The sequence below is a fragment of the Herpailurus yagouaroundi genome, unplaced genomic scaffold (assembly GCF_014898765.1).
Source record: "Herpailurus yagouaroundi ecotype Mexico unplaced genomic scaffold, PumYag 246, whole genome shotgun sequence".
Classification (NCBI taxonomy): Eukaryota; Metazoa; Chordata; class Mammalia; order Carnivora; family Felidae; genus Herpailurus; species Herpailurus yagouaroundi.
The window spans coordinates 12655035-12675209 of NW_024412463.1; the positions used below are offsets into that span (position 1 = coordinate 12655035).

The 20175-nt window shown below is 56.6% G+C and overlaps 2 protein-coding genes and 2 long non-coding RNA genes across 10 annotated transcripts in view; 3 read left to right on the forward strand and 1 right to left on the reverse strand.

Moving 5' to 3' along the window:
* Positions 1-338: 338 nt before the first annotated feature.
* Positions 339-10601, forward strand: DNAJC5 (DnaJ heat shock protein family (Hsp40) member C5). 2 transcript variants are annotated; one of them, XR_005785906.1, is made up of 6 exons: positions 339-386; positions 6363-6480; positions 7274-7487; positions 8124-8295; positions 8379-8452; positions 8750-8863. XR_005785906.1 is itself a non-coding variant. In XM_040459976.1 (5 exons), the coding sequence occupies exons 2-5, from the start codon at positions 6374-6376 to the stop codon at positions 8851-8853; spliced, it is 597 nt and encodes a 198-aa protein (XP_040315910.1). In that variant the 5' UTR covers positions 344-386; positions 6363-6373; the 3' UTR covers positions 8854-10601. The 2 variants fall into 2 exon arrangements, 1 of the variants encoding a protein (XP_040315910.1); XM_040459976.1 differs by lacking the exon at positions 8379-8452 and having other exon boundaries at positions 344-386; positions 8750-10601.
* A 3340-nt stretch (positions 10602-13941) lies between these two features.
* On the forward strand, positions 13942-18286 carry LOC121020069 (uncharacterized). Its single transcript, XR_005785908.1, has 4 exons — positions 13942-15658; positions 16145-16449; positions 18112-18113; positions 18276-18286. It is a non-coding gene; the product is annotated as an uncharacterized LOC121020069 (long non-coding RNA).
* On the forward strand, positions 16456-18106 carry LOC121020070 (uncharacterized). The gene is made up of 2 exons (XR_005785909.1): positions 16456-17186; positions 17548-18106. It is a non-coding gene; the product is annotated as an uncharacterized LOC121020070 (long non-coding RNA).
* UCKL1 (uridine-cytidine kinase 1 like 1) overlaps positions 18068-20175 on the reverse strand; it is a 13029-nt gene continuing 10921 nt past the window's right edge. For all 6 annotated transcript variants that reach the window (XM_040459958.1, XM_040459960.1, XM_040459961.1 and 3 more), the window contains 7 exons: positions 19483-19581; positions 19318-19411; positions 19168-19230; positions 18942-19064; positions 18642-18749; positions 18417-18573; positions 18068-18314 (listed from right to left, as the gene is read on the reverse strand). In XM_040459958.1, the coding sequence (XP_040315892.1) occupies positions 18211-18314; positions 18417-18573; positions 18642-18749; positions 18942-19064; positions 19168-19230; positions 19318-19411; positions 19483-19581 (748 nt within the window). In that variant the 3' untranslated portion in view covers positions 18068-18210. The remainder of the gene's footprint in view (positions 18315-18416; positions 18574-18641; positions 18750-18941; positions 19065-19167; positions 19231-19317; positions 19412-19482; positions 19582-20175) is intronic.

Consider the following 20175-nt stretch of genomic DNA (forward strand, 5'->3'; position numbering starts at 1 on the left):
ATCCTTGACCCCTTGGCACCCACCCATCTGCCTTCCATTTCTGACGTCGTATCATTTCAAAAATGTTCTGTAAGTACAGTCATACACTGTGTAGCCTTTTGGGATCGGCTTTGTGTGTTCAGTGGCATTCCCGGAGGCTCATCCAGCTGCTCACAGCAGTTACTTTGTTTTCGTTTGCCAAGTAGTATTTATTACATGGTGTATTCACACCCTAGTTTTTTAAGCATTCAGTTGAAGGACATCTGGACTAATTCTGGTTTGGGGCTGTTAGGAGTAAAACTGCTCTGAATGTTGTGTGTAGGTTTTTATGTGAACAGTGTTTCCTTTTCTTTTGCATAAATCAGCCAGGAGCAGACCTGCTGGGTCCTGTGGCAAGTGTGTGCCAGGTAATTTTCCAGTGTTTCCTGGAGTCCTTGTAATCGACCTCTCGCTCTGCCTCTGTGTTCACGCAACCTCGCGCACTTTGCATTTACCAGGGTTTCATATGAGGGACTCCTACGTCGTCTGTTAGGTCTCACCCCTTTCACTCAGCAACATGCTTTAAGGGTGGTTGTGGCTCATTCCCTTCGTGCTGAGCAGTAGTCCACTCTACGGACAGACCCCTTTCTGTTGATCCATTCACCTGTCGATGGACATTGGGTTGTTTCCAAATGTTGGCTGTCAGGAATAAAGCTGCTGTGACCATTGGTGTGTAAGTCTTTGTGTAGACCTGCGTTTTCATTTTGCATGTGTAAGACCGTACCCAGCAGTGGAGTGGCTGGGTCGTATGATAAGTGTGTGTTTGGCTTCTTAAGGCACTACCAAGCTGTTTTCTGAAGGGGTTGTGGCGTTTTACGTCTTCAGCAGAGTTCATGTTACTTCACATCCTTGCCAACTTACTTGATACGGCTCATCTTTTTTTTTTTTTTTAATGCTTATTTATTTATTTATTTATTTATTTAAAAAATTTGTTTTTATTTTTGAAGGAGAGAGACAGAGCATGAGTGGGGGAGGAGCAGAAAGAGAGGGAGACACAGAATCCGAAGCAGGCTCCAGGCTCTGAGCTGTCAGCACAGAGCCTGACCCGGGGTTCAAACTCACGAACCGTGAAATCATGACCTGAGCCGAAGTCAGACGCTTAACTGACTGAGCCACCCAGGAGCCCCTTAAATGTTTGTTTATTTTTGAGAGAGAGAGAGAGAGAGAGTGTACAGGTGGAGGAGAGGCAGAGAGGGGGTGGGGACAGAAGATCCCAAGCGGGGTCTGCACTGACAGCAGAGGGACTGGGGCTCGAACTCACGAACTAACTTGTAAGATCATGGACCTGAGATGAAGTAAGACGCTAACCGACTGAGCCACCCAGGTGCCCCAATACGGCTCATCTTTTTAATGCAAGCTGTTCTAATAGAAATGTAGTAGTATCTCATTTTATTTTGCATTTCTGAATGACAGCGACGAACATCTTTTCATGTGCTATTGACCATCTGTATGTCAGTGTTATGCCCTTTGCTTTTCCATACAAATTTTTAAATAGGTTTCTCAATTTCTATCAAATGAGCCTGCTAGGATTAGAGTTAAGATTGTATTGTATCTGTAGATCAATTTGGAGAGGATTGGCATCTTAACAGTATTGACTCTTCTGATGCATGAACATTATAAATCTGTATTTTTTTAAATCTTTGGTTTCTCTAGGCAATGTGTGATTTTCAACATAAGGGTCCTGTATGTCTTCTGTTAAATCTGACTCCTAAAAAAATTTAGCGTTTTGGATGCTGTTGTAAATGAAACTTGAACGTAATAATATTTTCCAATTGCTTACTGCTCTCAAAAGTATGGTTGTTTTATTTAAAAAAAAATTTTTTTTTAACGTTTTATTTATTTTTGAGACAGAGAGCATGAACGGGGGAGGGGCAGAGAGAGAGGGAGATACAGAATCGGAAGCAGGCTCCAGGCTCTGAGCCATCAGCCCAGAGCCGGACGCGGGGCTCGAACTACGGACCGCGAGATCGTGACCTGAGCTGAAGTCGGCCGCTTAACCGACTGAGCCACCCAGGCGCCCCAAAAGTATGGTTGTTTTAAATATCATATTAGTATCCTGTGATCTTGCTGACTTCACTTTTCAGTTGTTGGTTGGTTGGTTGGTTTTCTGTTTGTTTTTGTTTGTTTTTTGTGGATTCCTTAGGATTTTCTATACAAACAACCAAGTCATCTGTGAATAGGGACAGTTTTAGGTCTTTTTCTTTTTTCTTTTTTTCCTGTTGCAGTGTTCAGGGTCCTATGACAATGTTGAATAGAATTGGTGAGAGCAGGCGTCCTTGTCACATTCTGGTCTTAAGGGGAAACCATTCAGTATTTCACTCCTAAGCATATCAGCTGTAGGCTTTTGGTCAGATGTCCTTTATCAGACTGAGGAAGTTTCCTTCTATTCCCAATATCTCCTGAGAATTTTTAAAATCATAAATTGGTATTGAACTTTGCCATATGCTTTGATTGAATCTCTTGAGATGATCATGTGGTTTGTCTCATTTATTCTATAATGTAGTGGATTACATTGGTTTCTTTGAAAAGTTAAATCAGGCTTGCATTCTTGGGATAATTTCTACTTGATTAGATTTTATTTGCTCATACTCTGTTAAGGATTTTTGCATCTGTGTTTATGAGGGATTTTTTGGTAATGTCTTTGTGAGGTCATGCTGGTTAAGACACGTAAAGAGCAGATCCTTCTTCCTCTGTTTTTGAAAAAGTTTATCTAAGATTAATGTCATTTCTTCCTTGAATATTTGTTAGAAAACTCATCAGGGCCTGGAATTTTGTTTGTGGGAAGGTTTTCTATTACCGATTCAATTTTGTTAATGTTTTTAGGACTACTCAGATTTTCCTGTTTCATCCTGTGTTAATTTTAGTAAATTGTATTTTTCAAGGTACTTGTCCATTTCATCTAGTTATTGGCATAAAGTTGTCTATAATCTTATCATCTTTTTTGTGCCTGTAGGGTCCGTAGTGATGACCCCTCTTTTTTTCCTTCCTCATGTTACTGATTTCTGTTCTTTTTTTTGTCTGGCCAGTTGTTTGTTAATTTTATTGTTTTCAAAGAGCCAACTTTCGTCTTTGCTAAATTTTTCTATCACTTATCTGTTTTTTATTTTGTTGGTTTCTGCTCTTTAATATTTCCTTCCTTCCATTTCCCTTGGGTCTGCTCTGCTTGCTTCCAGCGTTATAAGCCTGAATCTTAGGTTTTGGCTCACATGTTACATTTTATTATTTAGTTCAAAATATGTTCTATTATTATGATTTCTTTGAGCTGCATGTTAGTTTAGAAGTGTGTTGGGTGATGTTAAATACTTGAGGTTTTCTCAGAGGTCTTAGTGTTGAGTTTCTAACTTAATTCTGCTAAGCTCGGGGAGCACACTTTGCATGATTTAAATTTATTGAAATTTGTTTTAGAGCCCAGCATGTGGTATATTGGTGATTTTTTTTTTCTTTTCTGTGTGTTTATAGATGTTGAGGGTCACATAAGTGTCATTTAGGAGATGGTGGTCGGTAGTGTTCTTCAGGTCATCTATTTATACTTTGTTGTTGTTTGTTCTGTCTGTGTCTGAGAGAGGGGTGCTGAGAGTTTTATAGCAGTGGGTTGTCTCTTTCTCCTTTTAATTCTGTCAGTACTTGTTTGATGTATTTTTGACACTCTGTTGTTTTTAACATTTATTTATTTTGAGAGAGAAGACATGTGCATGCAAGTTGGGGAGAGGGAGAGAGAATCCCAAGCAGACTCCACACTGTTAGCACAGAGCCTGACGTGGGGCTCAGTCTCGTGAACTATGAGATCATGACCTGAGGTGAAGTCAGATGCTTAACTGACTGAGCCACCCAAGAGTCCATTGTGTTTTATCCATTCTGACAATCTCTCCCCTTTTTTTTTTTTTTTTTAATTTTTAAATTTACTTCCAAGTTAGTAGCATATGGTGTAATAGTGATTTCAGGAGTAGAATTTAGTGATTCATCACTTACATATAACACCCAGTGCTCATCCCAGCAAGTGTCCTCCCTAATGCCCCTTGCCCATTTAGCCCATCCCCCCTCACAACCCCCTCCAGCAACCCTAAGTTTATTCTCCATAGTTAAGAGTCTCTTACGGTTTTTCTCCCTCCCTGTTTTTATATTATTTTTCCTTCCCTTGTGTTCATCTGTTGTGTTTCTTAAATTCCAAATTCTACTTGAGTGAAGTCATATGATATTTGTCTTCTCTAATTTTGCTTATTAGCATAATATACTCTAGTTCCATCCACGTTGTTGCAAACGGCAAGATTTCATTCTTTTTGATCTCTGAATAATATCCCACTGTATGTATATACCACATTTTCTTTATCCATTCATCAGTCAATGGACATTTAGGCTATTTCCATACTTTGGCTATTGTCGATAGTGCTGCTATAAACATTGGGGTGCTTGTGCCCCTTCAAAACAGCATAGCTGTATCCCTTAGATAAATATCTAGTAGTGCAGTTGCTGGGTCGTAGGGTAGTTCTGTTTTTAATTTTTTGAGGAACCTACACACTGTTTTCCAGAATGGCTGCATCAGTTTGCATTCCCACCAGCAGTGCAAGAGGGTTCCTCTTTATCTACATCCTCACCAACATCTGTTGTTGTCTGAGTTGTTAATGTTAACCATTCTGACCAGTGTGAGGGGGTATCTCAGTGTGGTTTTGATTTGTATTTCCTGGATGATGAGTGATGTTGAGCATTTTTTCATGTGTCGGCCATCTGGATGTCTTCTTTGGAGAAGTGTCTATTCATGTCTTTTGCCCATTTCTTCACTGGATTATTTGTGTTTTGGGTGTTGAGTTTGATACGTTCTTTATAGATTTTGGATACTAACCCTTTATCTGATATGTCGTTTGCAAAAATCTTCTCCCATTCTGTCGGTTGCCATTTAGTTTTGCTGATTGTTTCCTTCGCTGTGCAGAAGCTTTTTATCTTGATGAGGTCCCAGTGGTTCATTTTTGCTTTTGTTTCTCTTGCCTCCAGAGACGTGTTGAGTAAGAAGTTGCTGCGGCCAAGGTCAAAGAGGTTTTTGCCTCTTTTCTCCTCTAGGGTTTTGATGGCTTCCTGTCTTACATTTAGGTCCTTCATCCACTTTGAGTTTATTTTTGTGTCTCGTGTAAGAAAGTGGTCCAGGTTCATTCTTCTGCATGTCGCTGTCCAGTTTTCCCAGCACCAGTTGCTGAAGAGACTGTCTTTATTCCATGGGATATTCTTTCCTGCTTTGTCAAAGATCAGTTGACCATACGTTTGTGGGTCCATTTCTGGGTTCTCTATTCTGTTCCATTGATCTGAATGTCTGTTTTTATGCCACTACCATACCGTGTTGTTGATTACAGCTTTGTAACACATCTTCAAGTCGGGGATTGTGATGCCTCCAGCTTTGGTTTTCTTTTTCAGGATTGCTTTGGCTGTTCGGAGACTTTTCTGGTTCCATACAAATTTTAGGATTGTTTGTTCTAGGTTTGTGAAGAATGCTGGTGTTATTTTGATAGGGATTGAGACAATCTTTTTTTTTTTTTTTTTTTTTTTTAATTTTTTTAAATGTGTATTCATTTCTGAGAGAGACAGACAGAGTGTGAGTAGGGGAGGGACAGAAAGGGAGACAGAATCCGAAGCAGACTCCAGGCTCTGTGGGGACAGCTCATGGGGCTTGAACCCGTGAACCATGAGATCATGACCTGAGCCAAAGTTGGACATTTAAGCGACTGAGCCACCCAGGCGCCTCGAGACAGTCTCTTCTTTTTATTGGAGTTCTTAGTCTAAAGAGTTCATTTCCCTTTTTCTTTTTTTTTTTTTTTTAATGTTTATTTATTATTGAGAGAGAGAGAGAGACAGAGCATGAGCAGGGGAGGGGCAGAGAGAGGAGGAGACACAGAATCCGAAGCAGGCTCCAGAGCGGCTCCGAGCTGTCAGCACAGAGCCCATCGCGGGTCTCGAACCACAAAATGCGAGATCATGACGTGAGCCGAAGTCGGACGCTTAACTGAGCCACCCAGCTGCCCCATTTCCCTTTTTCTTTTAGCCTTTATACCTATACTTTGCATTTCTTTATTTAGAGGTTGCTCTGGAGATTACAATAAACACATGTAATTCTGCACAGTCTCTGTGGTGTGGCCGTGTTCTCGCATTCACAGGCACAGTCACCAACTTTAACTTTGCCTCTGGCCCCACTCCCCACACCCCTTTATGTCATAGTTGGATGTGTTGTGTCTGTGGACCTCCTGGCCCCCACTAGCAGTGTTATGATGTTTTGCTTAGAACAGTCATCTGGAATAAAGTGTGTCAGCGCTGTGCTTGGAATCTCTATACTTCTTGATGTTTTCTTCGCATTTTTCTTATAGATTAGCCTACCATGGCAGACCAGAGACAGCGCTCACTCTCTACCTCTGGGGAATCACTCTACCATGTTCTGGGGCTGGACAAGAATGCAACCTCAGATGACATTAAAAAGTCCTATCGGTGAGAGGCCACACGCGGGGAGGACCTCGTACCTCGTGGGGTTTGACTTGCATTTACCGAAACCAGTGTTTGTCCCTGGCTGAGCTGACCCCGTTTCAAGCTGGCGATGGTTCCACCACACCTTGTAGCCTACAGCTCTCAACTGATATTTTCTCGGCAACGACAAAATAACACTTTGTGGGTGATACAGACGGTCTGCCCTGGAGCAGCCAGGTCCAGAGGGAAGCAGGTCTGAGCCTGCTCCGTAGCCGGGGCTTTAGAATGCTCAATGATTTGCTCTTCTCCGCGCAGTGACAGTAGTCCCCTCCCAGTGGAACTTACGCGCAGCTGCACGGAGTAGGCCAGAGGAGGCAAACCCCCCACGAGTCCGCACCCTCAGCTAGTTGTCTCTTGTGTTCCTCACGTGTGTGATTCGTGAGCACGGAAAGCAGGCCCATGTTGTGCTCGCCTCGCTTGCAGTCACTTCGTGGGGCAGCTGAGCAGTTAGCCTGCTGGGACACTAGAGGTCGGCAGTGGGTTTGCCTTGGAGCTGTTGGAAGAGCCCTCCCTCCCCCACCCCCCTCGCAGGCTGTGCCTGCGGCCACTCCCCCAGGGTTAGCCTCACCCCAGGACCCTCTTCTCTGGGGCCGGGTCAGGGTCAGGGCCGGGCAGTTTGCAGAGATTTCTCTGGATCTGACAGTCTGGAACTCTGGAGAGGTGGAAAGTGCCGCGGTGATGCATGAATGTGTCCTCCACGGGGCCCTGTGATGGGTGTGTGTGAAATAAGGGACAAAGAAATGGTTTTGATTTGCAGAAAACTTGCCTTGAAATACCACCCTGACAAGAACCCCGATAACCCGGAGGCGGCAGACAAGTTCAAGGAGATCAACAACGCCCACGCCATCCTGACGGACGCCACAAAAAGAAACATCTACGACAAGTACGGGTCGCTGGGACTCTACGTGGCCGAGCAGTTTGGAGAGGAGAACGTGAACACCTACTTTGTGCTCTCCAGCTGGTGGGCCAAGGTGAGCGGAATGGGCGGGGGGCGGGGGGTCCGGGCGCACACAGACCGTTCGGTCCAGGGGCTCTGCTCAGGGGCCCCGGTTCCCGGGTGTGGGGCAGCCTTTCTCCCCGTCCCGTGCGGATGCGGCCGGCTCGCTTGCCTGTGTGCAACGGGCCGAGAGCGCACAGAGCGAGCCCGACACCGAGCGGACGTCCTCTGATGAGTAAGTTCCTACAGAGACAGGCCTCGCAAGGGAGCTTTTCCAGCGCGTTTTGGACGGATGTTTTTGTCGTCGTGGGGGAGGACGTGTTTGAAATCTGACTTGAGAAACTTTTGACATTTTGTCCGGTGGTTCTGTTTTGAACACTTGTCCTTTTCCTCACTTGACTCACAAGCCGTGTCCCGTGAAGGCCCGAGGGTGTGACGGCCCTGGCCACCAGGCGCCGTGGCGCTGGCCAGTCCGCCCCATAGCCCCTCCCTGTAGGCTCCCTTTCCAGAAGCTTACAGAGCTCCGTCTCTCGGTGTCCCCGCTCCTCGGGCCGCGAAGGGCTGCGAAGGGCGTCTGGGCCCGACACGCCCCCGGAGCGGCCTCGGGCTGGCCGCGGGGCGGGGGTCCCGGAGGCCGCGTGGCCAGCGCCCCTGTCGTCCACCCGCGCAGGCGCTGTTTGTCGTGTGCGGCCTCCTCACCTGCTGCTACTGCTGCTGCTGCCTCTGCTGCTGCTTCAACTGCTGCTGCGGGAGGTGCAAGCCCAGGGCGCCCGCGGGCGAGGACGCCGGCTTCTACGTGTCCCCCGAGGACCTGGAGGCACAGCTGCAGTCGGACGAGCGGGGTGAGTGCCCGCCGAGGGCCGCTGAGCGGGGCGGGCCGGGCCGGGCCGGGCCCTGAGCCGTGTCGACCTGTCTTGTCAAACAGGAGGGCACTGACACGGTGCCGCAGTGTTTGTGGTGGTCGCTGGGACTGTTGAGGTGTGAACATGGACACTTGAGGTAAAAGCAGACGCAGAGGGCTGTCCCCACCCGCGATCTGAAGCGGCCGAAGTTCCACGGGACCCAGCAGGTGGGGAGGGACCGAGGGCTGGCGGTGACCTGAGGCGACGGAGGAAGTTTGCGCTGGGTGGAGGTGCGCAGGTAGCCTCTCCCCTCCGACCTGTGACCCTGGTGGAGCGGCCAGGCGACGGAGCTTTGTCACGAGGACGGTGTCGTTGGGGGTCACACGTGCGCTCGGGAGGCCCGGTGGCGAGGCTCCGCCCTCACACGATGAACACGCACGTGCTTGCTTTTCAGAGGCCGCAGACACGCCGATTGTCATACAGCCAGCGTCCGCCACAGAGACCACCCAGCTCACGGCCGACTCCCACCCCAGCTACCACACCGACGGGTTCAACTAAGTTCCGGAGCCGCTGTGATAGAGGATAGCCCAGCACCCGGCCACTTCACCCTTAGAATCATGAACTGTAGCCGCAGAGATGGGGAGGGGGCTGCCCTGGCCACGGAGGAGGAGCAGCCGCCAGCCCGCCGGGGCCCTTCCCACCTCTGTGCCCGCCCGCCCGTCACCCCCCAACACGTGAAGTGCGTCGCATGCAGTATTTAAAGCAGTGTAGCTACGGTCCTCTTCTGTTCTCTCCTTTTTTAATAGCATGTCTGGGGCCACGTTCCGTGTGTGTCTGTGTTGTGGGCGTGCCGCGGTGTGGCCGCGTGAACCAGACGCCGAAGCAGTCTCGGGGCTCACGAGTGGCCGCACCGGCCGTGGCTGCTGCGTAGGGTCTCCCAGCCGGGCAGGCTGGGGCCGGAAGGGTGGCTCCTTCCCCTGTGTTGGTGGCGGCCAGAGGCGGGTTCTGGCCGGCGGCAGCTGTGAGGTCCAGTCCCTGTCCTGTGCTCGCCAGCCGTGTGGTCACAGCCAGAGCCTCTGGACGCGTTCGTTGCCTGGGAGGAGCTGGGCACGTCCTCCCTCCGCCCAGCGCTGGTGGCCTTTTCGTGCTGTGGGTTTGTGCAGGGCCGTCTGCCTCGGTGGCTTGGCCTCGTGGCTGGGTTTTCCTTCGGGTGAGTTTGTCGTGGAACGTGTCGCGGGCTCTGCCGACCCCAAGATCGCGTTTTCTGCCCGGATGCGGCCCGGGTCTCCGTGGCACGCGGGCCCTGGCCAGGCTGCGGGACGTGGTTCTTCTGCACTCCCACTGTTGTGCCCTGGCCACATTCCAGCCACCTGCCCTCCCCTCGGGTCACCCTCCACATTCCTTCAGGCCCGCCCGGGCCTCCTGGTGGGCCTTTCTGGACCTGGAAGGACCACAGGTGGTGGTGGCGAGCCAGTTTGTCGTCAGAGGGGCTGACCGTCCAGGCCCAGGTCGCTGGCGGAGCAGGGCCGAGCGGCTCTGGGAAGCGCAGTGGTGAGCACAGCCCTCTTCTCTGCGCTTCCCAGAGCTCCTACCCTCCTTCCTTCGCCCGTTCCCTTCGGCCGCCGTTGATGGTTCAGGCGGCGCTAGAGACATCAGGTTCCCAGAGGAGGCAGCACCTGGACCGAAGGTGCACCTGGTGCCCTTGGCTGGTGAGCCAGCAGCCGGACTGTGGGATCCTCCTCTCACCGCTGTGTTGAGCAGCACCTTTCGTGGAGCTGGAAGTCAGTCTTGTCTGTGCCCCAGAACTCGTGGGTGACGCCCCTGCCGCGGGGACTGAGGAGACGTGGGTTATGATGTGCCCGTGCCGGCCCAGAGTTGAGAGTTGCCCCACACCCCCAGCGGCACCAGATGTGCTGTGGCTCCCGGCTGGGCCTGCGCTGGCCGGTGGAGACCCACGGGGCCCATGTGGGCTTGGCTGCTGCAGAATGCGTCCTGGATTTGCAGATGAAGGACAAGGACGACGCCGCCTCAGACGTACCAGGTCGTGCTCCTGACGCCTGCGGCCTCTACCCCCTCCCGCCCGCCCGCGGAGCCCTCGCTTGTCTGCCACCCAGGGCCTTGAGGAGAGCAGGTTCTTGTTGTTGGCCAGGAAGTGGCTGGAGGGATAGCGGTGTGAGGACAGAATGCGGACGCGCTCGGAGAGCAGCCGTGTGAGGGCGGAGCCAGTACCAGGCCCCTGGGCAGGTGTTTGATCCCATTTTGTTGTTTTTTGTCCATTAAAATGATTGTGAAGACGTCCAACGAGAGAGAAAGTATGCACTGTGATTTTAAATTAGAAATAATTCGCTAAAATCTGACCTCGTGAAAGGCTAAGAAATTCATTGCCGGCTCTAGGACCAGGGAGGAGGTAAGACCACAGAGCTGTTCTCTGCCAGTCCCAACACGGCAGCAAGATGGAGCCTGAGAGGCAGGCTGTGGTCAGCCTTTGTGACGTTCTGGAAATACCTTTGGGAGCTGTTTTTCCCCCAGAATGGCCAAGAACTAACTTCAAAGCCTGGACTTAAGGTAGAAAGCCTCCCCGTCTGCTGCTGGGACCTGCAGGGGACCATGCACCTCTGTGCTCAAAAAACCCCGGGGCCACTGCATGCGTCTGGGGAGCCCCTCGCCAAGTGTCCTCCAGCCACAGGACGGGACACTGTCCTGGGGGCCGGGGTGGGTGGGTGTTGCAAGAGGGGCCGGGCAGGAAGTTTGTCCGACCAGTCCTTTGAAGAATGTGTGTAGTCGAAGTGAATCGTGGCAGTGAGGACGGTGACGATTGCCCAGGGGCCTGGGGTTCTCCCCGCCTGGCCCTGACTTGGTGATTCTGAATGAGAGCCCCCCGGCTGTGCTCACTGTCAGCCCTTGGGCGTGTTCCCTTTTTCTGGAGTGTTCTGTGTTTCCCTGCTGTGCACTTGCTGAGTCTGGAGGGGCACCCTGTTCACTGGCCACATGGGGGCGACTGTCTGCCTGCTGCGCAGCTGTGAGAGCTCCTGGCTCTAGGACACCCCCACCCCACCCCCGCTTCCTTTCCCGTGCCCCCCCCCGTCCCCCTCTCCCCTCCCCCTCCCCCTCCCTCTCTTCCCTCCCTACAACCCCTGTGCCTTCCCACCCACCGCCCGCTTCCCCCCTCCACTTACCTCCCCTGCTTCCCTCCCCCACACACCCACCCCCCTCGAGCCAAGGCCACGTGTGGCCAGAGAGCGCCGGGCCAGTGTGGGCTGGAGCCCGTCCTGTTCCGCAAAGCGCAGGGCTTGCCCAGATGCCCTCAGGGGCCTGGCAGCAGCGACCGCTTCAGGATGGCAGGAAACACGCAGGAGACTCGCAGGGCGTCTGATGGTGGTTGCTGGTGTTTGCGTTCTGTTCCTGCCCCGTGATGTGGTCTTCTTTCCTTTCTCTTGTCTTCCTTTGGCTTTGTTCTGTTTTCAAACTGCTTTAGATATGACCGCTCGGCGTGTGAGCTTTCCTAGTTCCCTGGTCAGTCAGCGCGGTTTGGCACCCATGGGGACCCACTGGAGAAGAAGCCATAGTGTGCTGAGGTTAGAGCAGGTGGCGTTTCCACACCCTTGACCACCAGGTGTGGCCACGAGGCTCCTGCTCCAGGAAAGGCCTGTTCCCGCGAGTTCTGACGGCAGGGGGGCCGTCGGGTGAGCTCCTGCTGGAGGAGTGCCTGCTGACCGTCTGGGAGACGCTGGGGTGACACCACCAGCAGGTGGGGTAGGCGCCTGCCCACGGGCTCCCACGGGGGGGGGGGGGGGGCCCTGCTCGGCCTCCCCCGGCTCTCAGCAGATCCCACCAGAGGGACGGACGTGAGGGTGTGGGAGGAGCGACCTCATTCCTTTCTCAACACGCTGATCTGTGAGCCCGTGTGACACAGGACCGCCCTGTTTGTTTTTGTTACTTTGGTTGTGAACCCTCCTGTGGAATTGACGAAAGCTACGTTTTTACTGTCCTTACGAGCACGGTTGACGTTGTCTGTGCTGTAGGTGTGGGCAGTGGGTGTGCGCGCGTGTGTGTGTGTACATATGTGAATATGTATATATCCCGCGGCAGGCGTGACTGCTGCTGTCCAGCGGCAACAAGTACAATAAAAGCTGGCCCCAAAACGGCCTTGGGTTTCCTGGTGAGTTGGGTCAAGAGCAGGGTCTTGGAGGCAGGTAGGCTCCTTCGCCGGGTGCGCAGAAGTGAACACCGACCCACTCGTGTCCCTAGGGTTTGTGTGAACGGCCAGGTAGGGTGCCGGGGCTACCGTGGTGGACCGTCCCCCAGTGCCACCCCCATCTCTGGGGGCCCACCCTTCGTGCTCACCTGACACTCCAGCGAGTGACCCTTTGGGACCTCCAGGTGGCTGGAAATCTTCCCTCCCTCGAAACATTAAAACCGGTTTTCTAAGCATAGGATACAGCCCCTGACAAATGCATTCTAGAGGGGATGCTGTCTCCTGCCCACAGGTCTGCTTTGGGAGGGGTCCACTGGGAAGGAGCAGGGGCCACACGGGGCCACCCTCCAGGAAGGGGCTGGGCTCAGGGTCCACAGGCAGTACCTTTCGCAGATTTTGTTTCCCTAGGAAATGGGACAATGTTTCAAGCTAAGAGAGGGAAGGCAGTTCACTCTGGAATAGACACGTGTATATATACATTGTTTTTAAATACTAAATACAAATGCATGGAAAGAGCCGTCCATGCACCGGTTTTGTCCTGTTGCTGGAACCCACAGAGGTGGGCAGGTGCCCCTGACCCCGGCTCCCACGTGCACCCTTGAGGGCCAGGCTGGAGGGTTAGGATGGGTCCCGTGATGATCTCCATTTCGTATGTCTGAATGTTGACCTTAAAATAAAGATAACTGTTGTAAAATAAATGTTTTCACCGCAAACCAGGCGTGCGTTTTATTTAAGGATCCCTGCGGCATCCTCTTTTGGGGGCGTCTTGCACCGGGGGGGGGGGGGGGGCAGGGACCTCACTCCCACCTGCCTGGCCCACGTGTGGACAGAAGCCCCTCCTTGGTTCTGTTTTTCACCTCCATTTTCTAAATACCACAAATAGGGTGAAGAGAGGGTCCTGTAAGCCCAGGGCGGCTTGGACTGTGGCTTCTGCGGCCCTCCTGGGACATGTCCCGGCAAGCTGCTGGCCGAGAGCTCGTGCTTCCACTGTCCCCTCATTCCCACCTGGCTGACTTGGTAACTCCTACCACCTCAGCCTGGAACCGCCCCTGTCCCCCACGCAGACGGCAGATCACAGAACTGCCTGGCAGGACGGGGCGGGCTGCAGGAGTCCGGAACAGCACGCCGGGCCTGGGCCCGAACCCTCAGCGGGTAGCCCAAGGTAGGCAAAGGGTGACTGTGGGGGCACCTGGGGCAGGCTGGCCACCCCCCGCTGTCCCCTGGGCCTGTACTGTGTCCCCCCGTCCCCCGGTTCCGACCAGGTCACCCCAGTGCCCGCCCACCCAGGGCATCAACGTGGAGTGCACTCAGGTCTTCGTGCCTGGACGCTGCTGTGCCTCCCTCCTGGGTCATGTCTGAGCCAGTGGTGACCTGGCACTGCATCCTGGTGTCTCCTCGGCAAGGCCACCCTCCACCCCCGCCCCCATCTGGTCCTCTAGCCGTCGTGGCTCCACGGGGTTCAGAGTTTCACCCCCCCCACACACACCACACCGCCTTGGTGGCAGACAGACCAGAACAGTGCGTGGCCTGGGCCCCATCAGGCACCCCTGGACTGTGTGCAGCTCACAGCATGGGGTTTCCGGCCCCACTCCAACTACTGCTGTGCCTCTCTTTCCTCATCTCGGAGATTGAGGTCTCTGCCTCAGGGCACGTGTGTCCCTGGGAGGTTCGTGTCTGGCCCACACAGTGGGGCAGGTGGCCCAGGGGCCTTGGCTTTAGGTGGGAGAGGCCACCCTGAGCCAGGAGGCCCGTGAGTGTGACCAGCCGGTACCGGCCACAAGTGTCACCTTCCGTACCCTTTCAGTGACTGTCCACACCTGGAACCCCCCCCCCACACACACACCTTGGGTCAGGGTACTGGGTCATCTGTTCGCTTGGTCTTAGAGCAAGGCAGAAATACTTGGAAAAAAATTAAGCAGCATAGAAATGCTAAAAGTAATTTAAAAACACCTTGAAACAGACCCTCCTTCTGGACATAAATATGAAGCCGTTTGATTTAGATTTTCCATAAAAGGAAAGCTGACGGTGAAGCCCCGTACCTCCCTCCCCAGCCCCGCATCCCCCTTCCAGCCGTGGCCACCAGAATTTTAGTCTCTTTCTGCCTGTGGCTCTAACCCTGCCCACCGGTGTCAGCAGCCATAAAGCCCATTTCATTCATGATTTTATCGACCTCTAAAATTTTGCCTCAACTGTAGCATGCTGTACTCAGCATGCACTTTCCTTCGGTGTAGGTTTTTTGAGAACTCCATCGTGGCTCCACATAGGTTTGGTTGGTTTGCTTCAGCTGCTGCATGGCATGCAACCTAGAACCAACCACAAGTGGTCCACGGCCTTGCTAGCTGAGGACGTGGCTTTTCGGTTTTTCGCTGTTGACCAAAGCTGGGCTGCCGGGAGCAGGTGCACGCACGGCCGGCGGGCCATGGCTGGGCACCCATCCGGAAGCCCGTGGACTGCGCCGGTCACCGTCACCACTGGAAGCGGGGAGGAAGCGGGAGGGGGCGACCGGGAAGTGGCGGGACGTGGCCCCCCCGCGGCGGGGGCAGGGGTCTGGGGACCCGGGGCGCCGAGGGCCAGGCGGGGGGGGGGGGGGGGGGGCCCCCCCCCCCCCGCTCAGGAAGACCGCGGCAGCGACTCCGCGAGAGCAGCTCGAGCGGCCACGGGCCGCGGGCAGGACACGGGGGGAACCGGGGCGTCCGGGTCTGGAGGGGTCCCCGGCGCGGCCCCACCCGGCGAGCGCACGGCCGCTCGCAGCCCCGGACGCCGGGCTCTCTCCTGCCGCAGAGGGACCCGCGCTCCTACCGTTTCTCCGCGGACTCCGCTCACCGGCCCCCCACCCCAGCCCCTCTCCGTCCGGGTGCGCGGTGCCGCGCGGGCCGGCTCCCCACGCTCGCTCGGCGGCTCCGCTGGCGCTGGGGCCCGGGGGCGCAGCGGGGGGCGCGGGAGGCTCGGAGGGGGCGGGGGCAGCGCTAGCCCCACCCCCGCCACGTGACGGCGGGCCAATCCTCGGCCCCCTGGAGGCCGGTCGGTGACCGGAGAGATGAGCCCGAGGACCCGCGCCGGGAGCCAGGCCCACCCACCGGCGCGCCGACCCCGGGCGTGTCGCCGCTGAGGCCGATGCCGCTCCCAGCTCAGCCCCTCCTCCGGCCCCGTCCTGTGGCGGTCAAAGAGGTGGGTCCTCGTGAACCCCATGTGCGAATTACCCCCTTCTTGCCCTTCGACCCGAGGCCAGCTAAAAACCCACCCGCTAGCCCCCGCCGGGCCCCCTCGCGCCTCTGAATCTGCCGCTCCCTCCCGTCCTGCTCAGAGCAAACCCACGGCTCCAGGCTGCTGAGCCCGAGCGAGCCCGGCCAGGAATCCGGGCACCTTGCGGTTCGGTGGGGGGCGGGGCGGGGCGCAGCTGAGGCCCCGTGAGGGGTGGAGTCTTGCCCCAGGCCCGTAGCAGCCCCCAGAGTCCACTGCTGACAACCTGGCTGACTTGCCCGACTGAGCGTGACCACCAGATGTGCCTAATGCCGGTCTGGGGCTCCCCAAGCTTCCCTTCCGGCCAGGCCCCGGGGGGCATCGCTCCTCGCCTTGTGGCAGCCGCTGCTGGCAAAGGGGTGGCACCTCACGGGCTGACGAACCTGAGACTGACCCCGGAGACACCATTCTCAGGTTGGACAGTCCTGGAGGCACCGCCCGGGGGCAGCTGGCGAAGGACACCCACCATGTCACGGGAGCTTCTGGACCAGCGTGGGATGGGCTCCCGGCTGTAGCCCCGTCTTCCCAGCTCTCCTCAACTTCTCCCCCAGGCACCTGCCCCCCCCACCCCCACCCCTCAGCTTCTGCTGGGCCCGGAGGAGCCCAGATGCCTGGAAAGGCAGCATGAGGGCCACCGGAGAGTGTCCTGGGGATGGGCTCATCCATCCCTGGAGGGCCTCACCCACGCCTTCTGCCCCAACTGGCACCCCCCCCCAGATGTGCCCAGAAGCTGTGTTGATTGTGGTTCCCAGGAAAGTCTTGGACCTTGGATTCTGGTCCTATCTCTGGGACTAAGAGGCCCCAAGGCCCAGAGGAATTGTCCCCTCCTTTCTCTGGCAGCCTGAAGACCCTCCCCCAGCGCCGTTTGCAAGGTGACCTACTTCTACTCCCTGCCCCCAACAGGACCCAGCAGGAGATGGGCTCGAGAACCCCCACCCACCCTCCCCCAAGCCCATGGCCTAGCTTCCCCAAGTTGCCTTGGACGAAGGGACCACAGCCTGAGGGGGCAGGTCCTCTGGTTCAGGCTTCCCGTCTCCCGATTCTGCCCTAGGCCCCCACTGACCCTCAAGAAACGGGAGGAACTCGTCCTCCCCCCCCCGGCTGGCTGAGTTGGGCAGGGGCAACTGGGCCCTTTCCTTCCAGCTGCGTTGTGCACACGCACACGTGCCTGTGGATTTGCTGTGTGCTGATGTGTGTGCGCGGTGTTGATACGTGGGTGTACGTGTGAGGGTTTGAGTTATTCTCTGGGAGCTGGTCAGCCCCTAGCTGGGCTCTGGGGGGCCCTCCGAGGAATAACCTAGCCTCTGCCTGGACCCTCATTAACGGTTTGCCCTATTTCTGTTCTGGAAAGACCCAGTGTGACCAAATGGCACGTTCCCAGCCTCACTGCCCCAGGTTATCTCCTAAGCAGGGCCAGGCCAGGTTCCCAGCGCACAGCACAAGGATGTTAGAATGGGTGAGCGGGGGCCCCAGAACATGGGGAGGGGTGTCTACTCACCAGCTTGGGCAGAAGCCCCTCCTGCTGACCTCTGGGGCCCATGTCCGTGCTCTGTCCCTGGTGCCTGGCCACCCCTCGGACAGCCTCCTGCCTTTATCTGCCTGCCCTTGGCCTGGCCCCCACCCAGTGACTTCCTGTCCACACCCCCGCAAGCTTTTCCATGACATGGTCTTTTGGGGGGGGGGGACACCAAGGAGATCAGGAAGGCAGGAAAGCGGCAAGAGCCAGCCCTGGAAGAAAGAGGGGGAGGAAGGCTGGGGGTGCCCGGCAGCCCACCCCCAGCAGCCCAAGCATCTGCGTCCCACACACCCACACCCAGGCCGGCCTGCCACAGACCCACCGTCTGGAGGGGAGCGAGAGAAGCCCACACACCCTCGAGCCCGGTGGCAACGAAGGCAGGGCCGGAGGTGGGTTTCTGGTTCCACACAGCACGGCCGGCCGCTGAGGCCCCGCCATCTCTGCTGCAACTTGGGGCTCTTGTCAGTGGCTGGGATCCACTCGTCACTCCCTCCTACCGCCGCCCACACGCTGATTTCCGCCCCGCTCCCCGATACTACAAACACACGGTGGGGGTGGGAGGCGGCTGCGGAGGCTGTCTCTTGAGACCCAGAGCCCCAGGTCCCCGCCGCCACCCAGGGCCCCCTCTAGCAGAGCCAGGAGCTGTGCCCTCCTGAATCCGGCACTGAGCCCGGATCGCCGGGAAAGCCCAGCGCGAGACCGGGGGTGCCTGTTGTGCTGTGGAGAAGGCCAGGCCCCTGGACTCTTCCTCTCCGTGGTGGCTCCGCACCTCGGTCCCAGGCAGGGCAGCACTCAGGTGCCCCTCACCCATCAGTCACGGCTTCATTTCCCTGAACTTTATTTTATAAAACGTACGGAGTTACAGCGGTAACGTCTTTTTTTAAACTGAAATAAGTTACGACATCTCTGTAAGCAAGGCCACGCGAGGCGGGAAGAGGCTGGGTGGGGGCGAGGGCAGGAGGGCTCAGGCTCGCTCAGGGTCGCTCAGGCTCGCTCGTGGAGGCCACTCTTCCTCGTCACTGCCGTCAGGAACAGCGTCGGTCCCGAAGTAGCGGTCACCGAAGTTCCCTGGGGAAGGAAGCAGGCCCTCGTGGCGGGGATTCGGGCCGCCAGACCACCCCCCCCCCCCCCACCTCCCGAGCACCGCTGACCGGCCCTGCGCGGCCTCACCGATGCCAGGGATGATGCGAAAGAGGTCATTGACGCGCTTGTCCACAGCTGTGGTGAGGATCCTCACTTGCGGGAAAGCATACGCCACCGAGTGAACACCCATCTCCGCCATGAGCAGCGACAGCAAGAAGATCTTGTCCTCCGGCACGTCATGGTCCTGCACGGTAAGGGGCCAGTGAATTCCAAGCCAGCCCTGCGGCCGGCGGCCCCCTCCAACCCACTCACCAAGAGCACCCGCACGGCCATCATGGCTGCAGCGCCCGTGGACACGGTGCAGTCCATCAGGATGACATGGTCGTCACTAATGTCCTTGGGCAGCCGCAGGTAGTGGAGCTGCGAGGAGCCGGAGTCGGAGCCGGAGTCAGAGCCGGCACAAAGCCAGGGCTGCCCTCCGGGCCCTCCGGACGCTCCCCGCCCCGGATTACCACCGCCGCCCCCCCCCGCCGCGGCGCCCCCCCCCGCCCTGCCCCCCAGGCTCCCTGCGCCCCTTGGCCCCTGCCCTCCAGGCTCCTTCCGGCCCCGCACCTCGGGCTCCCCAGTGAGCTGGTTGGTCTGGATGAGGATAGTGCCTATGCGCACGTCTTTGCACACGGCCCTCAGCGCGGGCTCCATCGTCTCACCGGCCCGCAGGATGGACACGCCAGTGATCTGGGGGCCCGGGGGTGGGGGGCGTTGAGCTGGCCGGACCTACTGCCTCGCCTCCCCAGCTGCCCCAGTCTCGCCCCCCGGCTGCGGCCGGCCCCGCCGGTACCTGCTTCCCCGCATAGCACTTGCCCGCGTAGTCCTGCCCCTGCGGGGTCTGCACGACGCAGTCCTGCGCGCAGAGTGGGTGGGGGCGCTCGTGAGCACGGGGGGCCGCCCACATCCCGCTCCCCCGCCCCCCCCCCGCCCCGCCCCGCACCTGGAAGGGCAGGAAGGAGAGCGCATGCTCAATGAGCAGCCGCATCAACCGCTTGGAGTAGAAGATGAATTCGTCACGGCTGGTCTCCTTGTCCCTGTGGGCCGGTGGCGTTAAGCAAAGGGGTGGGCCGCCAGGGGCCACCTCGTCCTACAGAAGGGCTCTCACCTGATGATGGTGTGCATGCCTCGCACCTGCGGCGTGCTCTCGAGGACACTCAGCGTCTGAGGCAGAGGGTGGCACTGGTGCGCCGAGGCCAGTGCGGCCCTGGAAACACAAGCCAATTGGGGGACTCAAGAAGGGGTGTCTCCTCCTGGCGCCCCATCCTCCCGCTCCGACACTGTGTGTGGGGCAGATGTGAGGGGGACGGTGGGGCGTGCAGAGTGGGGGCCGCCGCCTCCCTGTGGCCGACCTGGAGGGAGGGCCCCACCCCCGAGATACGCCCGCCAGGCTAAGGCAGAGCAGCTGACCTTCAGGTGGGAAAGCGAGGGGCTACGGTGTCAGCCTCCCCTCCCAGCCCCAATCCCCTCCGGGCCTTGCTCGGGAGAAAGCGAAAGGGGACCAGGCAGTGGGAGGGAGAAGGAGTCTCAGCCCCCAGGAAGGGGGCGACTGGTCCCCAACCCCAGAACATGTCTCTCTGGGCAACAACTGAGCTTCAGGGCCAAACTTCACCCTGACCCTTCCCTCCAGGTGATGCACCACCCTCTCAGAAGACAGGAGCAAATCTAGCTCAGGGCCACCCCTGCTGCACCAGGCCTGGAGTGGGGAGAGGAGGGGGGGGGAAAGTGGGGAACAGAGGGGGCGGGGCAGGACGGAGCAGAGGGGGCGGGGCAGAGGGCAGAGCTGGGGGAGGGCGGAGCA